This window comes from Plectropomus leopardus, chromosome 19 (assembly GCF_026936395.1).
Source record: "Plectropomus leopardus strain MGB_pleo_1.0 chromosome 19, ASM2693639v1, whole genome shotgun sequence".
NCBI lineage: Eukaryota > Metazoa > Chordata > Actinopteri > Perciformes > Serranidae > Plectropomus > Plectropomus leopardus.
The window spans coordinates 19,342,043-19,365,540 of NC_142194.1; the positions used below are offsets into that span (position 1 = coordinate 19,342,043).

Genomic DNA, 23,498 nt, shown 5'->3' on the forward strand with positions numbered 1-23,498 from the left:
ATTTGATTGGTGTTTTCAGAGAAAGCTGTGCTGTCTAAAAAAAAAAGACACATCTCAAGGTGAGCCTCTTTTACTGTTTTGTGCCTGTCTCACTTTTTTTTTGCATATCTCTTTCAGCCTTCTCAACCTTCAGCCTTCAATCCCATCACCCCCCTCCCCTTTCATTCTCCTGTCCCCTCTCTCTTTCATTCCCCCCGTCTCTATTCCTCCCCCTACCTCTGTTGTCACTAAGCTGAAGGAGGGAGCTGAGAGCAAAGTATGTGGAGTCCCTCCCAGACACTCCAGTACTGGTTATTGAGAATCCGCCACTCTATAGGCAGACAGGCACACTGCACCAGTGTGCCATATCTTATCTCTAGTCTTGTACAGTTATAGAAACTTGGATGTGATCAAAGATACTGTCATCCATCCAAATCTTGGCAGGTAAACAGAAAAAGAAGGGAGGGAGATAGAAGGGAAGATAAGTAGGGAAGGGAACTGGAGGGGAAATGTGTCCAGTGCTGTAAAGTGGCAAGAAGAGTGGGCTGGGTTACACTGACACTTTAAAAGAAGCTCGCTTTGGCTTCTGTGCATTTCACCAGCAGCCAGGCTGGGAGGCTGAGAAGGAAGCAGTGAAGGAGTGGATGAGACAACAGCTCCAGGGGGACGGTGTACTCTCATTTCATTGGAGCACGTGTATTTTTAGCTCTTCCTTCCAACTCTATCACTTTACACTTTTTCTTCTCCACTCTTTCTTTGGTGGAGGCTAGCCATGGGCACCGGTGTGAACAGGTTTCTGTGGTCAGTGCTGCTGCTGCTGCCAGTCTTGGGGCTCTCTGAGGCTCTGCCAGACAGCTGGAAGCCAGGGAATTATCAGAACACCACAGACGACGCACTCAGGTTCCTCAGTGACTACAACAGCACTGCTGAAGAGGTGTTGTTCTCCAGTGTCTCCGCCAGCTGGAACTACAACACCAACATCACAGATCACAACTCCAAGCTTCAGGTAGGACAACTCCCAGAGTCTTGAGCTTAGAGGATGATGTGTTAGCTGAATCTCTCTCTCTCACCCTGGTATGAAATTGGCTCATTTAGATTAGCGCTTGCCAACACTGGCACCATGTCACCATGAATGTATGCATGGTCAAGGGTTTCTGTGGAGCTGAGCCCTGCATGATTTGGAGATCACCCCTATTCATTTCTCTCCAGAATGACATGCTCAGTTTCCTCCCAATACAGCCAAGTCAGCATGTGCATTACTGGAAATATAAAACAGATCAGATTGCCTGCAGTGCAAACATCCTCAAGTTTTGAATACATATTTAAGGTGTCTTGTGTGCCATTCTGTTGGCAATTCATTTGTTTAACTGTCTGTTTTATGATATATTCTGCTCGATACACTTTCTCCAAATGGATGCACTCACTACAGGATGCAATTTTACACACACCAATACCTTTTATGGTCTAACGTGACTATATTTGTAGCCAATAAAATACACCATTGCAAAAATTGCAAAATGGGGCTTTTTAGAGGCAAGCTATGAGACATTTCATTAATTGCAGATTGGAATAGTTTTATGGTTTCATCTCAACATGTGTCTGAGAAAAATTTGCATAAACGTTTTAGACAAGGAGGTTGCTAGCAATAAAGCAGGAGAGGAGTACAGCAAGGCAAGAGATTACAATGAAACTGTAGAGGTGTGAAAGAGTTTTTATTTGCCTCCAGGCACTAGAGTCACCCATATTCATGGCTACGTGCAAATAATACAAGCTGTCATATACAAACTTATGAGAGCAAATTGTCCAACCGATACACTCAGGGCAAAGCCTCTGGATTTTTTAATCCGCGTGTGCTTGGACAGCTGTCACAACGGGATTTCAGTACACTATCCAGGCTTTGCTCTCACACACTGAACAGGTGTAGATGCAGAGCCCCCTCCACTCCAGTGTCAACAAGGTCAAGCTGCAGAATGTGTTCTGCTCTCAAGAATGTGTTTGGGGATGTAAGGTGAAAAATGAGTGGGATTGTAGATTGTATGAGTATGGACAGTTCAAAGATGGGATCAAAGTGGATCAGAGCGCTGAGCTCTATCTTATCTGGTGGGAGGGGGGTGCAATTCAGCATGACAAAGAAATGTTCTAAGGTTGGCATTTCACTTAGGCTGCACTGTAAATCAGTTATATTGAAATCAGTAGAATAAAGTGGTAGATTGAATCACTGGTACACAATGCTCATGCACACCGAGAAAATGCACACAAACACACACGCACACACATGCACATACACACACGCACACAAACACACACACACAGACACACACACACACACACACTTTCTCTTCTGCTTTAGAGGTGAGGGTGATTTGATCTCAGTGCAAGCGAGGCTCACGTTAGACGTGCGGAAGATCAAACAGAATGAGCATCACTTCACAAGCTTCTTATCATGTTGAATTAAAACTGATGACAGTAGATATCAATGGCTGATGTCCTTTGAACCCCACAATGAAATACCAGCTGCCTTCAAGTGTCACAATCAGACCCAAGGCTCATTGTACTGCATGTAGCCAGCTGTTTTCATGTGGCTTGAATGTAAACTTTGAGCACTAACTTCAAGTGAAGACTTTCATTTTGAAACACTATAAATCCTTATTTGGAAATATTTTGTCACCTAAGCAAAATTTGATTTTTTTCAAGAAGAATTTCGAATGTAAATACCTTAAAATAACTCTTTATCTGATTACTTACCTTAAAAGATAATGGTAAAAGAGAATGTGTCAAGTTTTGGAAATAAGCTGTTGTAGCAGTGTTGCCCTCAAGTCCAGTTATCCTTTGTACACAAACAAGTTATGTGTAGAGGGTAAATGAGTAAGCTATTGCTCTTTCCAAATTATAAAACTCATTGCAGCTTGTATAACAAAAAGAACTTGAGGGAAATAAAATCAGCAAAAAAGGCTTATCTTCATTGTGTTTCTTAGGTTGAGAGTGGGATTGTCTGGGTGGATGGGTGGGTGCAGACAGACTGGAAAAACGATTGAGAAAAAGGACAGAGATTGAGAGGAAGAGCACAAAGGTCAGAGTTAATACTTCAACTCACTGTCACCAGTTTTCCCTCCTTTCAGCCTGTTATTTTAGCAAAGGCTGTGAGAAAGATAAAGATAATGATGCTTCAGAGAAAACATTACTGGAATGAAGCTACTGTTCCGTCAGCTTTAGCAGGATGTAGTTACCTCAATCTTTGCCTGTGCAGGTATTTCCTATTTTCCCAAGCGTGATTAAGCCAGCTCAATTTACAGTGTGACTTCTTAACTTTAGCATCATAGTTTTTTTTTTCGCAAGCGAATAAAATGTCAGAGGTGCAGCTAACAGGACACAGAGTGCTGTGACAATACAGCAGTAGTTCTTTGCTTTCAATAGGAGCAATATGACAAACATATACTATCCATGCAATATTCCACAGCAGCCTTGACTCCATCCATTCACCCAGCACTGTCATGATATACAGAGAATGTCTATGTCCATGACCTTTTACAGTGCCATTAAGAAAAGCTCCTGAGATTCAGTGAGGCCATATATAAGTGACAAAGGCATTTGTCAAAAACATTATCCTTGAGTTGTTTTTTTTTTTTTTTTGCTGAACTGTCCTCACTTCCACAAGAGAAAGAGCACTTTATTGATCCCAAAGCAACAATATGTTGGTATAGCTGTCAAGGGAAATATCAAGGCACAAATGAAGACATGTTGTAGGTATAGAAGATGGACAACAAGAATGTGCAGCCACACTAGTAGCTATTGAGCATTGTTAAGAAAACCAAACTATTAGATAGGTAAACCTAAGTATTGGACCAATTGAAATTGTGACCTGATTATGTAAGATTAAAAGTCAGGGGATTACAAAAGTTCACAAAGATCATGAATGCCTGCACCAACATGCAATTCACGCTAGAGAAGAGGATTACAGAAGTCAGTAAGATTCATCCTCTGAGCTCCACTAATGTGATGACAATCCATCCAACACTTTTTAGCAGTGCAAAACAAGGCATGTGTACTGAAAAACCATTGACCGTTAAATAATATAATATCAAAGAGCCAAGCTTCTTTAGAAAGAAGATGGTATTCTCTGTTCATTAGACCCTGCAAATAGTCAGATCTGTTTCAGTATTGAAGGCTACAATCAGACTGCCAACAAATCAGAATTGTTTCATAAATCAGATCTTTAAAATGGACTGTCGGCACTGTTGTTTTCAAGTGATGAGATCAGATTTGTGTATCAACAACCTATAAGCATAGGTTGCTGTTGTTACAATGTGGAAGCCAGAGAAATGGAGGTCAATCATTTCGTCCTTGAAACAAGTTCTGTACCACAACTTGACAACAGATAGTTCTGCATTTTTCATGCTTCCACATTTCCACTGGTGAATATATTTTGCTCAGCACTTCTGTAACTCTGGGTTTGATGTTGTCATTGTGTATGAGTTGACAGTTTGAGATGCATCCATGAAAATAAGATTGGAATTGCACTTCAAACAACCTCCAAGTTTGGGTTGGATCCAGTTTCCAAAAATCTCCTTGCCTGTGGGGTTTTTCTGATGTTCCGACCCAGCAGCAGGCTCTGGGGCTGAAAAATATATCCAGTGCGATAGTTACCTTTTGTTACCTTAAAATGAGCCCTTAATATCTAAATAATGAGTGGGTCCTCTTCCATTAAGTCTGCCATGCTTTTGCAGTAGTGTGAGAGAGTGGCTACAGAGGGCGTCTTTCACATTTTTACCAAGCGACAACCTCCAGGGTTAACAAAGTAAAGCTAATATTAAAGTGCAAATACTGCAGTTCCCCAAATGGCTGCTTGAGGCTGGCTCAAAGAGTAAGTCATAGGCCCCCCGTGTTAAAATATTCAACTTAACAGGAATTAGCTGCTTTGCGTGACTGCTTGGCAGCATCCGTAGATAAGTTGCTAACAAAGCGATAACAGTCAGGTCGTGTAACTATGGCATGACCCCAGATTCACAAGGCATTGCCTTAACTGTTAACTCTCATATGTAAAAACAGTTAATGTAAGTGTTTTGGTTGCCTAAAAACTCAGGTGTAGTGTTTGATTATATTTTAGGAGTTGGATATCCAGTTTAGTTAAGTACAATTTGTTAATGGTTTTAAGCCTTTTTTTTTCACCATTAAAAAATTTTAATTAGCATGAGCATCACCACAGTTAACCAAGGCTGTAAATGCATTGTACAAACCAACCTAGCGGCTAGTGTTAAGGTTAGCTCCACACTTTCATCCAAATACGGTCACTTCTGGCTCCAAAAATCCAAGATAGTAATGGCCAACATGCAGAACTCGAGGCTTCAAAGCCCAGTCTTAAAAACACCATATAACACTTAATAAAGTCATGGCTACATCCATTATAGTCTATGGTTCACACTTTACTAAAAATCTTGATACAATATGGCTTTTCCAGAAAAAAAGCAAAACAAAACAGAAGATGAAGAAGCAAAAATGGATTTGGGCTTGCAGTCGAATAAGGCCTTAGTTCTCTTCATGTCATCATTTCCTCTTCTTTTAGACATAAAGAAGATAAATGGCTGATGTTATATATGCCTGTCTGCCTCTTGGCAGGCCTTTACATTTTGGATAAATGCAGGAATAAAGAGATTCAATATATTTTTCTCTTCCTCTCATCTTTAGGTAAATGCATCCCTTGAAGAGCAGGCCTTCTCCTCAGCATGGGGTTTAAAGGCCAAGCAGGTCTTCTCTAGTCAGATTCTCAAAGCACTCAACCATTCAGACCAGAAACTGTTGGACAAGATCATGATACTGGGAGCTGCCAACCTGCCCGAGAATGAAAGACAAAAGGTTTGTTTCTGTTTCATATTTTATAAGAAGAAATAATAAAATTCTTTTGTCATTGTCTTACTGCTGACTTTTGAGCATCAAAGACTGACTTCAAATTTCTCTTTTTGTGTCTCCAGTATAACACAATTCTCAGCACCATGGACAACATTTATTCAACATCCAAAGTATATCCAGAGCCAAACGTAAGCTGGAGCCTGGAACCTGGTGAGTAAAAACAGAATAACAGCTCAGGTTGATGCATTAATGTATGAATTATACAACTCCGATTTTTTTTTTTTTTGGTATTATATGAAAAAAAAGAGATTAGAACCATGTTAAAGATTATGAAACACTCAACAATGTGGAGAGGAAGTCTAGAGAGAAAAACAGCTGTAAGTGGTTAAGATCTTATCGGCTCTTGGAAAAGTAACAGGATGGGCAAAATGACTTCAGAGAGGTCTCCACAGGAAGTGTTTATGGAAGTACCCATGAGTGTTGAGTAAAAAGCTATAGAAACATCATGTCCGTAGCTTTTAACACTGTCAGCAGGCATTCTGAACAATGGCTCTGTGTTTTGTTAGCAACAACTGCCTTGTGAGAAAATGACTGCACTCACAAACATCATTATTACTCATAACCATAAAAAAGCTAATTTACTGTTGTCAAAGTGCAGTCCCCAGAATGATCGCTGCTTTTGGAAATGATCTAAGGTGGAACAGGGTTATTCAAAGTACTTACGTCTCTTTTTCTTTCGTACTGAAGGTGTTTTTTTTTTTTCACTCTGCAGAGCTCACAGATATCATGGCCAACTCCAGGAGCTACAAGAGGCTGCTGTATGTGTGGGAGGGCTGGCACAATGCCTCAGGTGTACCTCTCAGGGAGTACTACCCGGAGTTTGTGGAGCTCAGCAACAAAGCCTCTCGAGCTGATGGTGAGAACTCTCCTTTTGACACTTGACATTTAGAGCCAAAGGTTCATAATGTTACCATAAGTTATTAATTCAATAATAATGGTCTAACAAAAGAGTAAAGACATAGAAATAACTGATAAAGGAAAGGAAAGATTGTAAAGAGAGTGAAAGAACATTGATATTTTGTCCTGTTTAGGGTTTGCGGATACTGGAGCTGACTGGCGCTCTTGGTATGAGTCTAAAACCTTTGAGGAGGATATAGAGGGACTCTACAGGACCATTGAACCCCTCTACCAGCATCTGCATGCCTTTGTGCGCCGGAAGCTCTACAACCAGTACGGTCCCAAATACATCAACCTAAAAGGACCCATCCCTGCCCACCTGTTAGGTACAACTGAACATTTCTGTTACTTACATATGCTTTTTGTTGAAAAGAGCTGTGACTATTTTCTGCATTACTAAAAGGACTGGTTTTCTGGTTTTCAGAAAAAGAGGGGTTATGAGTTCATTTTGTTAAGATGGATTTTTTGGGGGGAGTGTGGAAGAGTCTAGTTTTTCAATGCCACAGATTATTATTTAGTTCACACCTGTTAATTATCATAAAGTTGAATAGTTGCATCAAAATAATTGAGGCCACATATTTTGTGTCAATGCTCCAATCATTTTCATACAGCCAACAACATTCATGATTTCATAAAAGCTACAAAGATGTAATCACACATGGCAGGGACAAAACAGCATCAAAGTGCCAACACACCATTGCAAGTCATTTTGTGTGCTTATGACATTAGTGTGAATGAGGCATTTCCCACTTTGCCTCTGAGCTGATGAAGTTAAAATTGTCTCTTAAGAGTGTTTTCTTCCTCGCTCTCAGGAAATATGTGGGCCCAGACCTGGAATAATATTTATGGCATGATGATCCCATTTCCTGACAAACCCAACTTGGATGTGACTGATGAAATGGTCAAACAAGTAAGTGTGAGGGAAAGATTTCGCACCACTGGGATGAATTTTAGTTAAACAAACAAAAAAAACAACAACATTCTACTGGTTTTATAGACAGTGACCTTAAATGATAGATCTCCTAAATCCAACTCTTTCTCTGCTTCCTGTCAGTTTTGTCAGATAATATAGAGCTAAATTGTCATTTGATTATTTTCCCTCCACAGGGCTATAATGCCACGCACATGTTTCGTGTTGCCGAAGAGTTCTTTACATCTTTGGGTTTAGAGAAGATGCCTGATGAGTTCTGGGATGAATCCATGCTGGTGAAGCCTGACGATCGAGAGGTGGTGTGCCATGCTTCTGCCTGGGATTTTTATAACCGCAAAGACTTTAGGTAAAATTAATGAATGTCGTAGGAAGAGATTCATAGTCAACCTTAATTCATTGTCAACTTTATTGCTCATCTCTTTGATAAAACTACTAAAACAAAGTCATTTCATCCTCTTTAGGATAAAGCAGTGCACAACAGTAACGATGGAACAGCTCTTTACTGTACACCATGAAATGGGGCATATCCAGTACTACCTGCAGTACAAGGACCAGCCTGTGGGCTACCGTCGTGGAGCCAATCCCGGTTTTCATGAGGCTATTGGCGATGTTTTGTCTCTCTCTGTGTCCACACCCAAACATCTGCATACCATAGATCTGCTGGACAGTGTGACCAATGACATTGGTAAAATTACTGCGACAGAAAAAAACAAAACTGAAATACATGCACATAAAACCGCTGTGGATGAATTTCTAACATTTATTTAGATTAATTCTTCGATATCTTAGTTGTCATGGAATGTGAAAAAAAAAGTGTGTCTGCATTGTGTTTTCTCCAGAAACTGATACTAACTACCTATTGAAGATGGCTCTGGAGAAAATAGCCTTCCTTCCTTTTGGCTACCTTATTGACCAGTGGAGGTGGGGTGTGTTCAGTGGACGTACACCTCCAGATCGCTACAACGCTGACTGGTGGTACCTCAGGTATGCTTTTATGCACAGGCTTGATCTTACTTACAAGATATTTCACATCAAAGAATAGTTTGGCTTTTGGGAATTGTGATTATTTTCTTGCTAAGGGACAGATTAGAAGACAATACATGTAAACACTGTATGAAGCTACTGCAGTCTTTGTGCTAAACTAAGTTAACCAGCTAGCAATTTTCCATTGTTTGAATCATTAGATGTGTTAAGGGAATGCAGATACAGATAATACAGATTTTTGTTTTTGGTCACTGGGAACAGCAGGAACAAGTTGTAAACACGACAGCCTCAATTTATATTGATATGGTCTACTTGTTAGCCAAGATTTGCTTACCTCTTCAGGAGCTTGTACATTATTAGAGTGATCAAATATGTCAAGTCTTTGTCCACCTGATGAATGACAGTCCAGTGATCACTTTCTTTTAGCTCTGTTTTTAGTCTCCACCTCCTTCAAATATCTGGCTCTTAAGCTGCTAAATGCTCCACTACATTCACCAGTTGGTCCGTAACTGTGTCTGTCTGACATTTGGTGCAGAGGGGGTAGTGTACAGTTGGATGTTAGAGCTTTTTAGCTTGACCAAAAACAACACTGTGAGACCTGTGAGAGTAAACCAAAATGGTAAAGTTGCAGCCTGGATAGCTAAACAATGAGCTAAACTTGCTATTAAGCTTAGGGCAGCAGATGGGAGCTCCAGATTCAGACACTAACACTATGAGCAATCTCTTTCATATTATACATTATTATGATGGAAAAAAAATTGTAATAGGTGCTATAAAGTAATGTTCAGTTAGTGAGTGATAGCCAACAACCCCTTTACACCTGGAGAAACTGAGAAAATTCCAGACTCAACATATTAAATCAAGTGCCTCCGTAGTAACAGTAGAAGACCGCAGTAATCGTGGCTGGCATTTACGCTAAGTGTGTCTATGTGTGTGTGTGTCTGCATGTCTGTGTCCAAGGTGTTGCTGGCAAAAGAGCACACATGCTGAGCTGATACATAAAACTTAACGAATACAGGAAAGAAAACATTATTTTTTGGCTGAATAACTTTCCAGAAGTCATGTCTTAGTTATGTAACCAGTGTATGCCAGTGTGTTCTGAGTTTGTTTTTTATTTCATTTTAAAGGACAAAATACCAAGGCATCTGCCCACCTACCAGGCGTACAGAGGAGCACTTTGATGCTGGGGCAAAATACCACATCCCTGGAAACACGCCGTACATCAGGTAGCACTCCAGCCACAATATTGTGCCTCACATACATACAAAATAATATAATCAGATATAATAAGATAATCAGTCTGGGCCACTGATATTTTCATGACATGAATTTTGTGTTTTCCCAGCTGTCTGATTAGATTTACTCATATAGGCTTGTCAAAAATTAATATAACAGCTTCAAACTTAAAACGGGGCCTTTTTAGTGCAAAGCCACGATTAGTGTGTGTTTGTTTGTGTACATGCTTGTACATACATATTGGGGCACCAGGGAAATATGTGAATAGGATAAAGTGAATGAATGTGAATGAATGGCTGGGGATCTGGGAGTTAAGATATTGTGTGGTGTAATCTGGAATCAATTAGTGGCACTTGAGTGTGGTTTTCAACGATACAATAACCCTACAATAACAGGAAGCTTCTAAAAGAAAAGCCTCAGACTCTGGCTGGTTTCTTCAACAATGCGGGGACTGTAAGGTGGTTAAAAACAAAACAAAATACTTGATGTAATTAAAGAAGCAGTGTGTAAGTTTAAGTAGCATCTAGTAGTGAGATTGCAGATAACAGCTAAGTACAAGGGGTATTACCCCTCCTCTCCTAGCATGTAGAATAGCTTACGGTGGCCTTGAGGTGATATAAAAACAAACTGTATAAATTATTATTTATTTCTGCTGTAAAGGTTGGCATCTTAACACTATGTGGACTTACTCATTTTTGGAGCCGGCCTCAATTGGCCAAACAAAGAACTGCAGTTTTTGGCAGTTCTGCATTGGCTTAATTTTTTCAGGTTGCTGCTTGGAAAAAAAATAGAAAAGGCCCTCTCTGGAGCCAGTACCCTATGAAGGGCTCATTCTCAGCTCATGACAACACAGTTCTTAGTTTCAGGTGACTAAACACATGAAAACATAGTTTTAAATTCTATATTCCCCTATAGCTAATAGTTTCCCCGAAATCATACACACTGGTCCTACAGATAAACACATTTTGTGTCGTGGATATTGAAATGTACTCTTACAGCATTATTATCATCTAAAAGCAGTGGTAATCATTATTTAGTTTTATACTGTTCTTGTGCCTGCACTAAAGAGTTTAAATAAGCTAACAAAAAGTGCTGATTATCAAATCACATTTCATTATGCTTTCTGTCTTTTCTTACTTCATACTTTACTTTCTCAAAGTGAAAGTGTTGTGAATGTTACGAGAGTGGTAGTGTGACTACAGTTCAATATTCAGCTAAAGAGATGATGGAGCGATTCCTTTCCTTGCAGGTATTTTGTCAGCTTCATCCTGCAGTTCCAGCTTCATGAAAAACTCTGTGAGGCAGCCAATCAAACAGGTCCCTTGCACAGATGTGACATCTACCAGTCCAAAGAAGCAGGAGAAATTTTAAAGTATGTTATCTGATTAGGTCTCTTCTACTTTATTACACAGAGCATGAATAACGAATTTAGAGAAGTAATGCAATTTCATTCTAACCCCCTCCAGGAAAATTCTAGAGGCTGGCTCCTCCAAACCTTGGCCTGAAGTGCTCCAGGATGCTATAGGGACCAACAGGTTGGATGCCAGCTCACTGATGAAATACTTTGACCCCATTATTAAGTGGCTGGAAAAGCAAAATGTTGGCGAGACATTGGGATGGCCTGACTTCAACTGGGTCCCACCCATCCCTGAGGGCTACCCTGAGGATATTGGTAAGAGCTGCCCAGAATGAATAGTAAGCAAATGACACAACAAGAGAATCTGGAGGGAAATACAATATAAAAGCTATCTGCTACATTCTAAATAAATCAGCATGTGAGAAAGTGAAGAAATCATATTTTTTTCTCTAAGATGTAACAAAGACCTGATGGCTGTGCAGGATGGATTAGACATGGTGGAGTTGTGTAAACTGTTTCTTTAGCTTCGGTAAAATGTCTTGCAGTCTGTTCCAAGATTTTCTCTGCATGCATGCACACAAACAGAAAAGTTCAGTTTTCTTCTCCACTGGAAGTGAACACCCCCCGAAAAGACTGTTGTGTTTACACATCATAATCATAGTTCACACATCATAATTTAGCTTAACCACATGGCCACTAAACAACCCACTTTTTTTAAAACATGTTTTGTTTTATTTTGTTATTTACATTTCTGCCTTATTTTAATTATTAACCCCATGAAACCTGAGCAAATTGCTTTGATATCCTTCCAAAACATGGAGAGAAGAAGACCGCCAAAATTAGCCAGAAATTAGTTCAAAGGAACAACAAAATTACCTGAAATTAAGCATCATGCATTAGAAAGAAAAAATAAAAATGAAACAAGAAAATAATTAAAAAACACACCATGTTTTCTAAAGAAATCAAACCAGATTGCTAGATTGCTCAGGTTTCAAAGGGCTAAATGCGATAGTGTTTTTCAGACTTAATTACATGGATCTTGATAAACAGTATTTCAGCTGACTTGTCTGTCATCATCTTTTTCCAGACAAGAACACAGACGAGGTTGATGCAAAGAAGTTTCTGGACGAGTACAACAGCACAGCCGAGGTGGTGTGGAATGCTTATACTGAGGCCTCCTGGAAGTACAACACTGACATCAATGAAGCCAATAAGGAGGCGATGGTGAGACCCCAGACTGACACCACTGAGATCACCTTAACATTGTCCAAACATCATCAGTCATCAGTCAAAAGTACAATGACTGTTACATCTTTTGTTGATTTTTTGCATTAAGAATCAATCAAATAATCAATAAAATGATTTCTTTATCAAAAAAGTGTCAATGAATCAATAATTGATTATGCCAGTGAGCTGCTGATCAACCCATGTATAGTCTTTATCTACCTAATTACCCTATCTGTGCATTTTAACCTTTCCATTCATCCATCCAATCACCCTGCTTCCACTGACACATAATGAACAGTAAATAATTTAAAGAGTGTCCATTATTCCTCTCTAGCTTAAGAAGAACCTTGAGATGTCAGCCCATACCCTGAAGTATGGACAGCGGGCCCGTCAGTATGACACCACTGACTTCCAGGACGGCTCGGTCAAACGCATCGTCAAAAAACTCAGCGATATTGAGAGGGCCGCGCTGCCCTCAACACAACTGGAAGAGGTGTGGAGGAGATCATTTACAAATAATCATTTGAGAGAGAGCTGCACCACAAGAACAAATTCTTTTATTAGTCAAGTTGAATCAGGAAGTTGTCTTTTTTCTTGACAATAATAAGACATAAAACCACATGTAGAAAATCAAACTGTTTTTTTATCGTAACAAACAATCATTACAGGCAAATAGCTAACTATGTAAACTTAACTGAGAAGGGAGGAAATTCTTTCATACAGCATTTCATGATATTGTTGCTAGAGCATGTATAAAAGATGAAGATTTAAACTTTTTAAACAAAGTTAACCATGTAGAACAGGGAAACTCAACTTGATTGTTATCACTTTTAACCCCCTTTTTTAATGACATGGAGGCCAAGGGCAAACAAACATTAAAGATGTATATCAGGTTAGGTGTACACAGAGATGCTTATAGGATTTGAGGACATTCAGCGCTTAGCCCAGACCACTGTCTAAATGTCTGGGGGATCGTTCCATGGCACTCTCTTTGATAAACAGGCTCTATTTTGATACTTTTTATGCACCTTTTTACATTAAAAGTACGAAAAAAATCCCAATGTTAATCAGTTTCTTAAATTGTAAATTAATTAAATAATTATTTCATTAATTAAAACTCTGGTCCGTTTAAAGCGGACCAAACAGGTCTGGTGTGAAAGCACCCTTAGTTGAGTATCACTAGACTATAATGAAGCAAATTAAATGAGTTTGTCTGCAGACTTCACCCAATCATTGATGCCATCTATTATACTTCTACTCTTAGTTTTTTTGATTAAAGTGCCTTTGTGAGCAACCTTCGCTACTTGCTGAGATGAAACAGTCAATTCAAAATGAAGGTGCTGGAAATGCCACATTTAAAGATGTTCTAAATATGCTGAAGGCACAAGATAGAAAAATACTTTGTTTTTAGACCTGTTTGGGGCAATAGCAAGAACCAGCTACCATGAACGTCTTGAAACTTCAACTGTAGTATTGCACCGAGGGAATGACAGGCTCATTTAAGACTAGACAGAGGAATTGGATCCTCTAATAAGATCCTGCTCCTCTAAAAATTCTTTGGAGTCAAAAAGCTAATTGCTCATCTTTTGAGTGGGATCTAATGCTTGGCTGATGTCTTTACCTTTTCAGTACAACACTCTCCTATCCAACATGGAGACCAAATACAGTGTGGCTGAGGTGTGCAGAGAGAATGGAACGTGCCACCCATTGGACCCAGGTAAGACTATGAAAAATTTGCCAATACTAATAATTAAGACACCAAAGAATCTAAATAAAATAAAGAATTAGGCAAATGTGGCATATGAGAAAAAAGTGCAGTAATGCTAAATACTTTAGTAGATCATGGCAAGTTATTGTTGACATATCGGCAATTCACATATGTAATTATTTGCTACTATGAAATAATGGAATAACTGTAATAGGTGCCATAACTATCACCTTGACCTTGAGTATTTCACAAGTAAATCTGTAAGACGTCATGAATGCTCTTCTCCAGTGTACAGTATGTAGAAGGTAAACTTACTTTAATAAAAAACTGCTGTGTTTCAGATCTCCAGAAGATCATGGCAGAGTCCAGGGATTATGACGAGCTGTTGTTTGCCTGGAAAGGATGGAGAGATGCTGCTGGCAAAGTGCTGCGCTCTGATTACAAGAGATATGTTGAACTGGCCAACACAGCTGCCAAACTCAATGGTATGACCTTAAAAAGTAATTTTTACATCCACCTTGAGTTTCCCTCTGATCTCTCTCATTTGAAAAATATAAGGTTTGCCCTGGAGAGCAGTAGAGAGCAGTTTGAGAATTTCATTTTTCAGAGGGAGTGTCAACACTATGACACAATGCCATCATTGCTAATAATAACTAAGTGGTGATTGCTGTTTTTCCTTGGCCTGACTATATAGAGTTTTTTTTTTTTTTTTTTTTTTGCTGTGCTTGTGTTTAGCTGGGTCCGCTGCTAAATGCTTTGCTTTGAGGTGATATTTTAAGCGTGAGGTACTACAATAGTACGAAAACTCATGTTACAAAGTCACTGTAGCCTTCAGTAAGCACCAGGTCAGAGCGCACCACAGAATGTGATTAATCAGCTTTAATTTTTTTAATGCGGCATTTTTTCTGTGATTAATTAATTGAAATTGATGTGTTATTTTGACAGCCCTATTCATGACATCAAAAAATGAAAATTTGATAGGTTTATGCTGCAGTTCAGTGGAGTTTCCACTGATGGCCACCATGTTGGAACATTGTTTTGCCCTCCAGGGCTTTGTGCCAGACTGAAAACCATGAACTGACCATACAGACATTTAGGTGGTCGAATATTAATATCTAACTCTCTGTGAGGGTTTTTTCTGTTCTTTTTGGCCAACTTTTGAGTTTCCCCTTGTAATCTTAAGCTTGCCATTTAGAGTATTTTCCCCTCAGAAGCAGCTTCAAAAGTTAGCATGAAACTCTGCCTGCATTTCACTTATAAATGTTTTTTACCTCTGGTTTTGTCTGTAGGTCACACTGATAATGGGGCTTTCTGGCGTTCCCTGTATGAAACCCCCACCTTTGAGCAAGACCTGGAGGCTCTGTGGAAGGAGTTGGAGCCGCTATACTTAAATGTGCATGCCTATGTCCGCAGGGCTCTGTATAAAAAGTATGGTTCCAAGTATATCAACCTGAAGGGACCCATTCCAGCTCATTTGCTGGGTGAGTAACAAGAAAGAAGTTTGTAGGCTTGTTTCATAAAGCCACACTGTATTTGAGTACAATGTTTGGGCTTTACACTGTTTTCAGATATTACCAAGCTTTCAGGGGTTAAGACTAAGGTCACAGGCCAAAACCATATTAAGTATTGCACTTTGGAATTTTAAGGATTTTAACATTCTAGCCCAAACTCTCCTTTTGTGTGGCAGCATACCCCTATGATATTCTGTCATTGGCTTAAGATGATTCTGGATTTAGGCAGGATTTACTTTGCTTTCAGAGGTGTCAAGCGTGAGATTACATGTGACAGTTCCACACGATTAGGGATTGGACTCACAGCCACAAATCCCACTTGGTTTAACGCCAGCAGAGCAGAGGATGACTTTCCCCATAACTCAGAAAAAAATTAGTTTTTTGAAAGCGTTCTTCTGTCCTTTCAGGCAACATGTGGGCACAGACGTGGTCTGGCATCATGGATTTGGTCATTCCCTATCCACACGCTACGCAGGTTGATGCCACTCCTGCAATGGTTGCACAGGTGAATGACCACATTAGCCAGCTGTTGCATAATGATCACAACTCACACATGAATACACAAGGACACACACTAAGAACACGCACAACCAGATACACATGCTTGTGCATTCTTTCACCACTTTGAAGGTTGAGGATCAGTTTGTTTTATTGAAAATGAGACTCAAATGCTTTCGAAGTGGAGAATCAGGCAAAATGAGGATAAACACAGAGAATTTTAATTTCACTGGATAAAAACAGCAGACACTGTAAACATATTTATGGGGTACATTACCACCTATCCTTTTAGAAACCTAACTTGTGTACACTTTGTGCTATAATCCCATTTCAAAATGTACTTGTACTTAGTTTTTCCAAATGTTGAAAATCTCATTGCCTGCAAAACTTTTTAAATATACACACACTTACATCATTTCATTTTCATTTATTTTATTTACAAGGACAACGAAAAAGTCCTAAAGATTTTGAGAGAGCCATTCATGCTTTTATTACGTATCGTTTAGATTAGTGCAGCTCACTATATGTGAGTGTTCTCATTGCCTGCAAAACTGTTCTCTTCGTCTTCTCTTCGTCGCCTCCAGTTAGTACAAAACTCAGCCGCTCGTCTCCTAACTGGAAAAAGAAAGCATGATCATATAACACCAGTATTGGCCTCCCTTCAATGACTTCCTGTCCGCTTCAGGATTGATTTTAAGATTTTAAGGTCTTAAACAGGCTGGCACCACCTTATTTAATGAAACTTTTACACCATCACACTCCAACAGAGCTTTGAGGTCCACCAACCAAATGCTGTTAAAGTAACAGGAGCAGTACACCATAAAGACAGCAACAAAAACAACAAACGTGGACTCCCAAGACAGAATACAGGCCACGCGAAGCAACAAGAAACAGTAAAACACTGATACAAAACAATAGCACAGTAACAACAAAAACAATATTTGGTGTGTACTTTTAGTTTTTAGTTTGGTGTCCCATTCATTAACATGGAGGGGCGGGCTGTATGACCTATACCTCAGACAGACACCAGGAGGCGACTGAGATTAGAATCTTACACTTTAGGGGAACTGGCATGTTGTCCATCTTTATATACAGTCTATGGTGTGGATATTGTGGATCTGCTGTCAGAGTTTTTCTGTTTAATGAAAGTGTCTTCACTATACTCCTTCTCCTATTCAGGGCTGGAATGCTATCAAAATGTTCCAGGAATCAGACAAGTTTTTCACATCTCTGGGTCTGCTGCCAATGCCACCAGAGTTCTGGGAGAAGTCCATGCTGGAGAAGCCATCTGATGGACGCCAGGTGGTGTGCCACGCCTCTGCATGGGATTTCTATAACCGAAAAGACTTCAGGTTATTATTATTTTTAACTTAATATTGTGATTTTAAAGAAACCTGTTTTTATCTTGAGTTTGTGTTCCAGCAGTAAAGGTCCAGTGTATAGAATTTAGGACAACACAGATATGGGATATAATATAATAAGTATGTTCTGTTGATTGTATAGATAATTCAGATAATGCGGATAATTCCGCTGACAATAGAAATCTGTTAAATAATGAACATTGAAGGGATCCTAAGTGGGAGTTCACATGTGGCATATAGGAGAGGTTTCAGCTGGTTTCAACTTTCAGTCCTTTGCATTAAATGCCACTAAATCTTACATAATTGTGGCCTTGTTTGTGTCTCTAGGATCAAACAGTGCACAGTTGTGACTATGGATGATCTGATCACGGTGCACCATGAAATGGGCCATGTCCAGTACTTCCTGCAGTATAAAGAACAGCCTGTGTCCTTCCGTGATGGAGCCAACCCCGGTTTCCATGAAGCCATTGGCGATGTGCTAGCCCTGTCTGTCTCCACTCCCAAACATCTGCAGAGCATCGGCCTCCTGGATAAAGTTGAAAACAATCGCGGTGGGCGAGTATTACCAGAAGCACTGTATAGTTGTGTAAAAGCATGCCGTGTTATAACACAGCTCATGATTTTGGTATTTCTGTTCCCTCCTCTAGAGAGTGAAATCAACTTCCTGATGAGCATGGCGCTTGACAAGATTGCCTTCCTACCTTTTGGCTACCTAATGGATCAGTGGAGGTGGAAGGTATTTGATGGACGCATCCCATCATCTGAATACAATAAAGAGTGGTGGAACCTCAGGTAAAGTGCACTAGATCAATATGTACCATCTGGAAAAATGAAAATCAGTCATTAAAAAAGAGGAAAGTTAATCAATCAGTCGTAGATTGATTTTGTGACTGGTGTACTTAAACACAAACTACAATATACTTTATTGCATTGCAGAATGAAGTACCAGGGGTTGTGTCCACCGGTAACCCGCACTGAGGATGACTTCGACCCAGGTGCAAAGTTCCACATCCCTGCTAATGTGCCATATGTGAGGTAAAGTTTACTGATATGACAGAACAAACATGGCACCTGATAATTGAGTGCACATAGATTGATAAGAGCTTCCACACACTACAGTGAACTATGGAAGGATAAGATAAACACCACTACTCAAATGGTGACAGAAAATCAGTCATCACTGTGTATAATTGAAGTGACAGCACCAGTTTGTTTTGTGTTTTTCTGATCCCTGTTTGCATTAAAGCAAAAATAATGACAGGAGATGTTTGATGACATTCAATAGGTACTTTGTTAGCTTCGTCATCCAGTTTCAGTTCCACAAGGCTCTGTGTAATGCTGCCAAGCATGATGGACCTCTGCATAACTGTGACATCTACAAGTCTAAAGAAGCTGGGAAGCTGCTGGGGTTCGTACCTACACACACACACACACACACACACACATATCCACTCCATAGCGTTACCCTGTAACTTAACTTCTAACTGTTACACAGTTTTATGTTTTTTTAGGTCCATTTTAAATGCTTTACATAGTGATTATCTGTCTTTGCTTAAATTATTTTTTATTATTTTTCTTATTGATGTTTATTTGTTCTTTAATTTACAACGTAAAAGGTACGAGGTAGATCTAGTCATTTTTCTTAAATGTGGTTTAAGAAGAAATGAATTTGTAGTTCATCCTAAATTCTGCTCCATCTTTTTGGAGTTAGGAGTCTCACAGCCTGGGGAAAGAAGTGTTTTTTTAGGGCCCAAGCAATGAACGGTGTGAGGACCCTGCTGAAATCCAACAAATTATTATTTGAGCCTGAGCACTGAACGTTGCATTTTCACATTTTTGGAAGTCACAACATGCCATAAAAATTCATGAAAATTGCTATGCCCGTCCGGCCTGGCAAAGAATTTTGTATTTTGGTGGTTTAGGTAACGAGCGTGGTAGAATGGCTCCACAGCGCCCCCTAACGTGAAGCCCCGATGGGAACAGCCCCAATGGCCCAATGGCCACCTACAATTACGAAAATTGGTACACTTATGTATCATGCACAGATGCACATAAAAGCTTCTTGGACCCACCCCAATGGGAACAGGAAGTTGGACATTTTTAATTTTGTGCTCATTTTTAGCAATTTTGGACCTCATACTTTTACAAACCTTATCATATTATTATATTATAAATATTAACCTCTTGTTGATGAAAACTTATCAAAGGTCAACACAAAACTTAACAGTTTTCCCGTGGCGCGGCGTAGAATTTTAATGATTCCCCACAAAACAGGAAATTGTTGTACCTTTGATGTTCATTGTCAGATCTGCATAGGTGTGATAAGAGTCCCGCCCTGATCACATCTGTATGACAAAATTCACTAGTTGTAATATCGCCACCTACAGGCAACAGGAAGTTAGCCCTGCCAGACAATTATGTTTTAATTTACATTAAATATTCATGATTTGGTCTACAAATTATGTACACCAAGATGACGTGGAATTTATTTGCCCTCCAGTGCCATCTAGTGGGCACTGGAACTACAACATCATGTGAAATATCTCACACCAGGGTCCAAACTCTCTGTGTGCGTTATCCAACTTTCACAGAAATGAATGGCTGCTTTAGCTGGAGATCACCAGTGCCTCAACTGACATGGGGGTGCAAGGGCTCTTTGATCGCTGCTTGCAGCTTCAATAATGTATTTTATTTTTTATTCATTCTTAATATGTAAGTGCAGTGTTGGGATGGCTACTTCCTGAAATTTAATATATTACAGGTCATTAGTTACCCTTTAAAAACCATTTTAATTTATTTATAAAAGTAATGTGTGTTTTACATTTTACTGCTTGCTACTTTAGGCTAAAAAGATGAAAAATGATTGAAAATAAAAATGAATTGGATAGATTTACTTTGTAACTGTATTTTAATGACTTTTTTTCTCAGTAACTTTAACCATACAATTCTATGTAATTTTTGTATATGTTTGTTACTCCCCAACAGTAATGAGTTGGACTAGAGACTATAATTATTTTTTATTGGTAATAGCTATAGTCAGTAAACACATGCATGACACTGAGTGTACTCGTCTCTGCTGCACACTCTGATTCTCATCCCCTTTGACCTCTCTGTCCCGTGTTTTCGTTTGCAGTGATGTGATGAAGCTGGGCTTCAGTAAGCCTTGGCCAGAGGCTATGACCATGATCACTGGCCAACCCAAAATGAGTGCCCAGCCTCTCATGGAGTATTTCAAACCTCTCATTGACTGGCTAGAGGAAGAGAACAACAAGAACAACGATATTCGCGGGTGGCCAGAGTACGACTGGAAACCTTCAAGTATGTCCAACACATTCATGCATCCACATACTTTGATACTTTCACAGAAACATGAATAAAAGCACACACATGTATGTAAGCCTGCTTGCTTTTTCTTAAATAAGATTTCCAGTCTCCAAGCCAAATGTTTTTGAACTCCTCCCCGGATAAAAAGTCTTTAGAATATCTTCAGAAAGAAGCAATAATTTTGTTTTTCTCCTCTGCTGTGGCTTACCGGGAAATCAATCTCCTGTTCCTTTTGTTTTACTGATGAGATTGTGCTGAAAAGATGAGTATCTATTGAATTGGTGAAATACTGCATCAGAGTGAAAGAGTGAACTCAGAGGAAATGGCAGGAAAATAATAGCACAGCTGTTGTTATTGAAGAATTGAAACAATGTCAACAACATAGATGTCTTTGATACAAAGTATTCGAATATCCTACATATTTACATGGATGTTTACAGATTTAGATGCTGATGCTGACCCTTCTATAGGCAGAAACAATATAATCTTGTTTCATTTTCCTACAGGCAGTATTATTGCTTATTTTTCGGCTGCTGATTTTGAAGCTGCGATTCAGTAATTTTGTTAATCGAGGAAACACTGGATTTAATGTCAATATGTGTCCTCCTGGTTACTATAAAACAGAAAAGGCTTATTTAACTGTCAAAAAAGTGGTGGTTAAATGTAGAGATCGAAGGAACGAAAAGAAATCCTAGTTAGGGGGCTAGATATCCGGATTATGAACTTAGGTTTTACTGAAAACATTTATGTTAGTGTACATAGTTATGATCACTTACTTTGATGGACATTTTTTATAACATACAATATACATTTATTTGGCACTTTTTAATAGCAAAATATCCTTTGATTTTAAAAAAAAAAATTGGCACACTTTATTACGTAAAGTAATACAGAATTAGCATTTTCAATAAAAGGTTTCATTACCAAACAATGGCTTTTCTATGATATATTGTCAAATAACATTTTAATGGCATGCTGTACTTTTATGATAGTATCCATGGCATGCATTGAAATTACATATTTTTTCTGTGACATATAATACCATCAATTTTTTTATGGTATACTCTGTTAGTGCTCTCCCTGAAGCTGCTATGAGTAGACGTGTGTAGGACTGGATGAAAATGACAGAACAACATCCCTCTGTGGAGAGCAGCTGCTTTATAAATATGTTAATCTGAATGACTGAGTTTGTGAGTGAGTGGAAAAATAGTTTGGCATAGTTCTTAACTTGATTTTTTTGTCCTGTAGGTGAAGGTAAGGCCAAAGTGGACTTCTTGGGTATGAGTGTGGAAGGTGCAGCTGCCATAGCTGGCCAGTGGGTCCTGTTGGTGATTGGTTTAGTCCTCTTGGTGGCCACCATCCTATTGGCCTACAAGTACAGAAAGTCAAAAAAGTCTAAAAGGTCCTTATCCACGATGGAGCTCAAACAAAAGGACTAGTCGTCGGTGATGGCTAACTGTCACTCACACAGTACCAACCTCAATGTGAACATCAGTGTTTTTGTGTGCTGTACAGTATGTCTGATCAAATCTGTTTTTCCTTTTGTTCTGCCTCCTTGTCTAGTCTTGTATATTTATTGTAAACACTTTGAGTAAAATTAATTTTTGCCTATGCAAAAGAACATGACAGTTTTATAATTTATTCACAATATTTGAAGATTTAGAGTAAATGATTTAAATGAATGTCTCAAAAGTCAGTGATTGCATTTTTAAATTTTTGATTATATTTCTTTCTTTTGTTGACATTTCTACAATAAAGACATGTAATATTTATTCTGCCTATGTGTGCAAACAAGATGTTATGAAAAACACACAGTGTTGATGGTAGCAATTAATCTGCAAATATTTTTAAAAAATATTTTAATAAGAGACTTTTGGTTAGATAGACGTGTTGAGTCCAGCTCCCGAAACTTTTATCTACTGAACTGCAACATTTTATGCAATGCTTTTGGATGTCATACCTTATTATGACTTTTTTTTGTTATTTTGGAAGACATACTATACTAGGATTTTTTATACTATTTTGGATGAAATACTATTTACTTTTTCTTGCCCTTTTGGATAACATGTTACACTATATATATATATATATTTATCCCATTTTAGATGACATGTTATACTTCTATAAATTTTGTCATGCTGTTATGGATGATTTTTGTAGACTATTTTGGATGGCATGCTATACTGCCACTTTTTTGCCATTTTAAACAAAATGTTTTACTATGACTTTTTAATGCTATTTTGAATGACTTTTTAATACATTGTTTAAAGCCGAAAACAACATAGTATACTATGTCAAAAAGTTTCAAAATATGACGTCAAAAAAATGGCTGAAAACAACATAGAATAGCATGGGGAGACATGCCATAGTATATTAAAAAAAATATAACACTGTAATGTTGTCCAACAATCATCAAAAACATCATGTTATAGTAAATAGTAAAAAAATCTTCAACAACAAAGAATAGTATGTCATCCAAAAATAATCAAAAAAGCAATCCTACAGTTTGTTGTCCAAAAATCATAAAAAACGGCAAATATAGTATTTGGTCCAAATATCACAAAAAAAGACATTGTAGTGT

The 23,498-nt window shown here is 38.7% G+C and overlaps 1 protein-coding gene across 1 annotated transcript; it reads left to right on the top strand.

Annotated features, from left to right (window-relative positions):
- The first annotated feature begins 529 nt into the window (after positions 1-529).
- ace (angiotensin I converting enzyme (peptidyl-dipeptidase A) 1) lies at positions 530-22,689 on the top strand. The gene is made up of 25 exons (XM_088070402.1): positions 530-985; positions 5,662-5,829; positions 5,946-6,033; positions 6,596-6,739; positions 6,915-7,106; positions 7,593-7,690; positions 7,888-8,057; positions 8,173-8,396; positions 8,551-8,695; positions 9,823-9,921; positions 11,181-11,303; positions 11,398-11,603; positions 12,376-12,512; positions 12,850-13,008; positions 14,145-14,232; positions 14,565-14,708; positions 15,513-15,704; positions 16,142-16,239; positions 17,412-17,584; positions 17,921-18,144; positions 18,241-18,385; positions 18,530-18,628; positions 18,879-19,001; positions 20,727-20,911; positions 22,166-22,689. Exons 1-25 carry the CDS (start codon positions 752-754, stop codon positions 22,354-22,356), a joined length of 3,849 nt encoding a protein of 1,282 aa, XP_087926528.1. The 5' UTR covers positions 530-751; the 3' UTR covers positions 22,357-22,689.
- Positions 22,690-23,498: the final 809 nt, after the last annotated feature.